Here is a 7,805-nt window from a genome sequence, read left to right on the forward strand (position 1 = left end):
TTTTTTTTTCTGTAGACTCTGGGTATGATCTCTTTCCTGGACATTTGTGAATTCTAGAGGCCACCTGTATTCCTTGGCTTGTTGACCTCTTCCTTTTTCAAAGTTTCAAAGGCAGGTTAAGACCTCACATCACATTGTTCTGACTTCTTCATAGTTGTATCTCCCCGCTGAGTCCCTTCTGCCTCCCTATTCTACATTGAAGGACTCTTCTGATTACCTTGGGCCCACTAACATAATCCAGGAAAATCTTACCATTTTAAAATCAGATTAGAACTTTAATTCCATCTTAGTTCTGCTTTGCCAGGTAATGTAATATATTCACAGACTCTAGGGTTTAAGGTATAGGCATCTTTGGGAGGTCATTATTCTGCCTACCATGGTTAGTACCCATCCATGTACATTGCACTGTATGGTGCTTTGAAGACACTCTTCCTTGAAGTATCCCATTAATGGGAACAGGGCACCTGGGTGGCTCAGTCGGTTAAGCATCCGACATCAACTCAGGTCATGATCTCATGGCTCATGAGTGTGAGCCCTGCGTCAGGCTCTGTGCTGATAGCTCAGAACGATTCTGTGTCTCTGTTTCTTTCTGCTCCTTCCCTGCTTGCACTCTGTGTCAAAAGTAAACATTAAAAATTTTTTTTTTAATTTCTAAAAAGAAATTAATGGAACATAACTTACCAAGTTTGTAGGCAGATGCATTTAACTAAAGTATGATTAATCCTTATTTTAAATGATATGGGAAATAGCTGATGTTCTAGCACCTTTGAGCTAGAGGAATATAAAATCCCAAGAAAGCACAGGATGTTAATCATAGCCTTTTGGCTCTTTATGTTGATATACTGAATTCCTTAAAGGTTTCTAAGGAGACAAGGAAAATGTAGATTTGTTGTTTGATAGAAGTGATTATTGTAATGGTAGAGAATCATAATTAAGGTTATGGCCTATGGAGTTCAATCCCCTGAGTGTATATCTAAGCCCTGCACTCAGAACTTTGGGCAGATTGTTTAGTGTCTCTAATTTCTATTTAGCTCTAATATGGGGTGAATAATTAAAATTATGCCTTAAAGATTTGTTGTTGAGAATTCAATAGTAAAATGGTTTTTAAGCAGTATAATAGTTAGCTCATGATAAACATTCATACCTATCAGCTACTGCTGTTATTTTTTTTCTAATAGCACCTCATATTTTGTGATTGTCCATTTTTTTCCTTCCCCTTTCTTTTAAACTATATCATATTCACTTCTATATCTCTTAATCTTTATATTACTGGATACAAAGCAGGTTCTTTGTTTGTTGTGTATGTACACTCCTGAAATGGTTTTCATTATATGTTATCCATGGATTAGAGAATTAGACTGTTTCCCATTAAATTACCAAACACTTAAAAATTGATTGAGATAACAGTAAAAAGAAAGTAATTATATATCCTGAACTTTGGAATAAGAATTAAAATAATTTCCTAAAGGTGGCTTAGTCGGTTAAGCGTCCAGCGTCGGCTCAGGTCATGATCTCTCAGCCCATGAGTTCGAGTCCCGCGTCGGGCTCTGTGCTGACAGCTCAAAGCCTGGAGCCTTCTTCGGATTCTGTGTCTCCCTCTCTCTCTGCCCCTCCCCCACTCACGCTCTGTCTCTGCCTCTCAAAAATAAAGAAATGTAATAAAAAAAAATAATTGCCTAAAAATCATGAAAATAGTCAAAAACAAGACTTACTAAAAGTTATTTGGTCATATAAGTGTTTTTAGAGGTGGTATTCCCTTCCCATAATTGTTTTCAATTTTACTAATAGATCATGATTGAGAAAATGCTGTTGAAATTGACACAGTGAGCCAATGAGTTGTATTTCCTTGTATGATTTAGCTTGCAGGAGGGTTCCTACTTGTTGTCTCATGCAGCAGAAGATTCTTCACTCCTGATCTACAAGACATCTGATGGAAAAGTTACTAGGACAGCCTACAATTTACATAAAACACATTGCAGCCTTCCTGGTGTACCTTCCAGTCTCTCAGTTCCCTGGGTCCCTTTAGATCCCAGTCTGTTACTACCATATCATATCCATCATGGAAGAATACCTTGTACTTTTCCACCTAAATCACTAGGTCCCACACCACAACAAAAGGTAAGATCTTTTTGGCAATTAAATATTCCATTAGGTTGTTTATCTGTTTCATTGACAGTACAGTATTTTAACATCCTGTCCACATTTGCTACATTAATCGCAATATCATTCTAAAAACTATTTTCATAAGAGTAGATAAAGTTTTATGCTTTAATGAGTCCATTTATTATCAGTGGAAGTTTCTATTTTTGTAAGGTTTATAAGTCAACTAAAGAAAATTCTAATAGCTTGTCCAGTGGGAGCATCCACCTGGTTAAATCCCTGTGTTCCTATGAAAAGCAAAGTTACATTTTTTTCTGATTTTTATTTATTTATACTGTTTGATATCATTAAATGTTTGAGACAATTTGCAGAAGAATATATACGATAAAATTACGGTGGTACAATTAAAAATTGATAAGTAGGGTATAGAAAAATAGAAAAGCAAGTGTTAGCCATTAGTGAATGCAGCACCTTATTAAATGTACGCTGAACTGTTAAGGACTAAATTGTGTTTACAAAGTATTGTATAATTCCATATTTATTGAGTTATAATTAACATTACTCTCTTTGTAGAATCCTTCCTGGAAATACCAGTTGAATGACTTTTACCTGTCTGAAACTTTTGTAAAGCCATGGCTAGAGAAACTCTTCACCATGTCACTCATTCTTTATATCATATAAGATACTCCATTTTGGGTTTAGTTGTAGGAAGAGTTTTGTTCTGTACAAGTGGATCTGAATGTTCAGGAAGTAAAAACTGAGTGTATTTTCCTTCCCTGCTGCCAAAAATCTTTGAGTCAAAATTATTGTCTGAGTTCCATCATCTTACCAGTATGTGTGTCCTGGAACAGCTATCAGTTACATATTCTATGGATATCTTCTCTTTTTTTCTCCCCCCCATGGTATATTAATCTGTGTTTTCAAATCCTTTTAGAAATGGCTGGAATGCAAATATTGAGGATCTTTTTATAATTTAGAGTAATGATGTTGTTTATATTTTTCAGTTCTTTACCCTAATGTTACTGTATGGGAAGATCTTTTTAGAAATGAGAACTCCTTGCTCATTCTTAGCTAACTCTGGCCATGAAAACATATAAATATGGTTAACTAGTTGCTATAAGTGAAAGAATGGATAAAGTTAACATTTTAAATCATTTTGTCTACAGTTCTGGTTTGTTATTTCCAGTTTAAATTTCATTTGACTAGTGATTTTTATAACTTCCTAAGGCAAAATTTTCTTCACTAACTTAAATCTAATTGAAAACTACTTTTGAAAGATTTATGTTCAAGGATAAAGATTTCCATTTCATTTGGAAGTCCTGATTATAGTGTCTCACCTGTGACATACAATTCTGTATGGGGGTGACTTATTCCTTTTTGGTTTAATACTTCAATACGATTCCATATGTTCAGGGTTTGGCCATATAAATACAAAAGTAAACAGTTCACTTATATGTATATGACTGAGTAGTTGCTGGTTTGTATTTTTTAAGACACTTCATGTATTCAGTGCCAAGGACAAACCCTTAGTGAGATTATCTAAGATGCAGCTGTTAGGTCCAGTTAGATAATTAATGCTTGGTTTGATATGTTTTCAAGTCCTTGAAAGTTTTTGGTCATCTCTTACACATCTCGCTACAATCTAGCTTTATGTCTGGTGGGAATTACCTGACCTTCCTCCCTTACTTCCTCCTAACCAGGCCATGGGAATGGGACTCCAAGTCAAGGTAAGCAGACAGGGTTTCTAGCCTTAGTAGCAATAGGAAAACACTAAAGCTTCAGGAAACCTAAGGATGTAACACCCTACATGAAACAAAAATCATCCACATATTTAATGGTGTAAAAACTCATGTAACAAATATTCCTGTCTCTGATACAATCCTTTAGTCCCTAGTCCACTTGCAGTTCTCATCTTTGTGTAGTGCCTTAAGTACTAACCCTGAGAGATACCACAGTGGAGTCTATATCTGCCTCTTGCTTCATGGAGGAGCACTTCATAGGAGGATTCCCCTTGCTTCCTATGCCACTCCTGACTTTTTCCACTTCCAGTACTTTTGCAGAGGCTCTGTGCCCATCCCTTTTCTCTTTCTACAACTTTGGTAATAGATACTCATTAGACACACACACACACACAAAATCTCACGATGGAAGTTTCACAATGCTTACTTTCCTCAGCGATATAGTAGATACAATTTAGGGTCATCACTATACTCTTATAGTAAATATCAGCTGAGTAGGGAGTGGTATAGATAATCTGAAAATCACAGCCCTTTTCTAATCAGTGCATTTGAAAAGTTCATCAGATTCGGACAGACACTGGCAGACTCAAATCCTAACTGGAGTTTGTCCTTTCTGGTCATCTGATGGTAAACTAAAAAATACCCCTGAAGAGATAACATACTAGGTTAGGGAAGCTGGAGTCTGGTGCATCCTGAGTGAGCCAGTAGCCCCTTAGAGCAATGCTAATAATATGTCTCATATTTAGGAATATGAGTGTGCTTGGAGTAACAATATTACCCATCACCACCAGGTCTGGAATTCACTGGACAAGATGCGAAGATACAAAGGGTGCAAGGTGGCCAGGGAAAATAGAAGCAGAAATGGACAGGTCCTGGGGAGATGGTTTTAGGCTGTATGGCCTTGGCCCTTCTCTGCAAGGCCTGAGTTTCTCCATTACCACTTGTCAAAACTATGTTCTCTTAGTGTCTAAGGAGATGACAGAATTTCCAGATCTCATCTTTAGCAGGACTACAGTTAGCAAGGGATTGTGTCCTAAGAATACGTCTTCTCTCTTCTGTAGGCTGTGTGGACTAGAAAGTGAGGGTGGGCAGCTACTTTTGCTGAAGAGGAGTAGATATTAAGGTAGCACCAGCCCCCCACCAAACTTTCTTCCTCCCACTTCCCTTCTTCCTTTTTTCCTCTGTAGCCTCCTTCCAATTTTTTCTTCCCATTTTTCTTTCTTGCAAGAATCTTCTCTTTCAGCTTCTCAAGTTTTCCTTTTTACTTGGGTTCTTTTTTTGCCTTCCTTTTTTTTCCCCACATTTATTTTCCCTCGTTTTCTCTGCAGACTTGGCTATTTTTCTTACTCTTTGTCTCTTTCTCCATTTTATAATTTTTCCCCCTCTTAACCACCTCCGACCTTTTTCTTGTATTTCCTTTCTCTCCTATCGTTTTTTTCATTTCTCCCTTTCTTCTGTCCTTCAGTCTTTATTGCAAACACGTTGCTCAAAAAGCCTGTCATCCTATCATTTTCTAATTTAACATTTCAGCCTCTTCCAGGTTTAACACACAGAGTAGTTTCTCCCTTCACTTCTCTCCACCTACCCTGATCTATTCCTTCTGTGATTGCATTTGAAAGTTTAGTACTTTACACTGTGTCAAATTAAAGTTTGTTTAGAAGCAGCCAGGTGGCTGGAGATTAAAAATATATAAAGGACTATTTGCAAGGTAATTAGTACATATATAAATAATATGGAGTTGACTGTATATAAATATGTTGTAAACATATTAAACTATTTGCTTCCTCTCCTAGGTTGGTGGAACAAGAATGCCTACACGCAGCCGCAGGAATCCAGTTTCCATGGAAACCAAAAGTCTGCCTGCTCAGCAAGTTGAAAATGAAGGAGAAGCTCCAAATAAAAGAAAAATAACTTAAGGACTCTGCCATGGAAAATGAAGAAAAACTGGTTTTAACAATGTTCAATTTAGAAAAGTTGGAGGGGGAAATATACCCAGAATATCACTGGACAAGATGAACATTTTTCTTTCAGTGTCCTTGAGAGTTCTTAGAGTGCCTTGAAAAAATATGTTGGCTATGTAAAGGAATGTTTCAGCTAAAATGGAATGTTATACTTTTACCACTTGACGTTTGAAGAGAATCTAGATATGTTTTAACATTATCATGGCAGGGAAACATATAGAGGAGAAAAATATTTTTATAGTAGACCTTTTCCAAAAACTGTAAATAGGAAAATCATTTGCTTTTTTTCAAGAGCAATATTTATCATTGTGTGTTATGTTAACAATTTGAATTATATCACCAATCTGTTGAGATTGGCTCAAAAAGCTGAATCTTGGCACTGTCAGAAATAATTTTGAGCAACATAAACCTTGCTTCTGATGCATTGTGACAGTTTTTATATACTATTTTAAAATGATTGTTGCAAGTTAATAAAGTTAATATCTTTAAAAACTTGATGCAATTTTATTGCAGAAGCCAAAAATTAAAAATAAATAACTCCATGCCTCTGAAAAGTCACAAGTTAACAGTTTTCTTGTTGGTCAACCATCAGTTTTTTTAAAAAAAAAACCTTCAAAAAATAAAAAATAAATAAACCTTCTGTGGCGTTATAGGTTTGGTGATGAATACCTCTATCTCTTGGCACAAATTTCAGCTGAGTGTTAAAATATGCTGCTGAAAGCAGAGATGATCATGTTTTCCAGAAAAATCTCATTATTTCAACTGATAAGGCTAATATGTGATACATCATAAGCTATTTTTTTCTTATCTGTACTGATTAAATTTCCTAAGACCACAGGAGATGAATTTGGAAAAGCTCATCATCAGCTGATGTTACTGTAGCCAATTTGGACTTAAGAAGGAATGGACTTATTTAATTTTTGTATCTTGTTCTTTAAATTTGAATTTTTTTTTTTCAATGTTTATTTATTTTTGGGACAGAGAGAGACAGAGCATGAACGGGGGAGGGGCAGAGAGAGAGGGAGACACAGAATCGGAAACAGGCTCCAGGCTCCGAGCCATCAGCCCAGAGCCTGACGCGGGGCTCGAACTCACGGAGCGCGAGATCGTGACCTGGCTGAAGTCGGACGCTTAACCGACTGCGCCACCCAGGCGCCCCTGTATCTTGTTCTTTAATGTGCAGTGAAAGTTTCAGAAATATGTGCACTGTTTGTAAAATACATGTTTTGTAATCCAAAGTTATATCTGCTTTGTTTTTGGAATTTTTAAATGTGTTTTATGCTAGTAAAAGAACTAGTAAAAGAACTAGTAGAAGAACTAGTTCGAGAAATCTTCTTAACTATTATAAGTAACAGTTGAATATTTTTATTCTCAACTACCAAGTTTTGTTTTGATTTTTATAATCGGTTATAAAATATTTTTTAATGCGTAATTATTAGTAAAATTGTTTTATGTATTTTAGTATGTAACTTCCTCATCCTACCATTCCCCCTTTTTTTTTTAATGTTTATTTTTGAGAGAGAAAGAGCACGGGGAAGGGGCAGAGATTTCAAAGCGGGCTCTTTCCACACTAACAGCCGAGAGCCCGATGTGGAGTTCAAACTCACATATCACAAGATCATAACCTGAGCTGAAGCCAGGTGCTTAACAGACTGAGCCCCCCACGTACCCCCTGCCATTCCCTTTTTAAAACATTGAGCTTTTTTTTAATGGACTTGAGCTTTTTTTTTTTTTTTCAACTTTGTCACATGCTTCCATATCCCAGACATATTTTAGTTGTGAATCATTTGGCAGTGAACTAAGGGAGAGGCAGGGATTCCCTTGGAATTTGCTCTTTTAAAAAAAACTAGACGATGATTTCTTCAGACTTCTAAATACCAGAAAGACTTGGCTTTCAATTTTTAATATTATTTTTTACTTAGTAAAACGGGTGGTCCTACAAGTGATTATTTTGAAATTATCTTAGCCATAAATTTGAGTAACCCTGATAAATATATAAATCCAG

At 36.2% G+C, this 7,805-nt stretch overlaps 1 protein-coding gene across 4 annotated transcripts in view; it reads left to right on the plus strand.

Moving 5' to 3' along the window:
- Nucleotides 1–6,435, plus strand: part of ICE2 (interactor of little elongation complex ELL subunit 2) — a 64,812-nt gene extending 58,377 nt beyond the window's left edge. For all 4 annotated transcript variants that reach the window (XM_030318043.1, XM_030318047.1, XM_030318044.1 and 1 more), the window contains 2 exons: nucleotides 1,860–2,118; nucleotides 5,633–6,435. In XM_030318043.1, coding sequence (XP_030173903.1) covers nucleotides 1,860–2,118; nucleotides 5,633–5,755 — 382 coding nt within the window. In that variant the 3' untranslated portion in view covers nucleotides 5,756–6,435. The remainder of the gene's footprint in view (nucleotides 1–1,859; nucleotides 2,119–5,632) is intronic.
- Nucleotides 6,436–7,805: the final 1,370 nt, after the last annotated feature.

Source organism: Lynx canadensis, chromosome B3 (genome assembly GCF_007474595.2).
Source record: "Lynx canadensis isolate LIC74 chromosome B3, mLynCan4.pri.v2, whole genome shotgun sequence".
Taxonomy (NCBI): Eukaryota; Metazoa; Chordata; class Mammalia; order Carnivora; family Felidae; genus Lynx; species Lynx canadensis.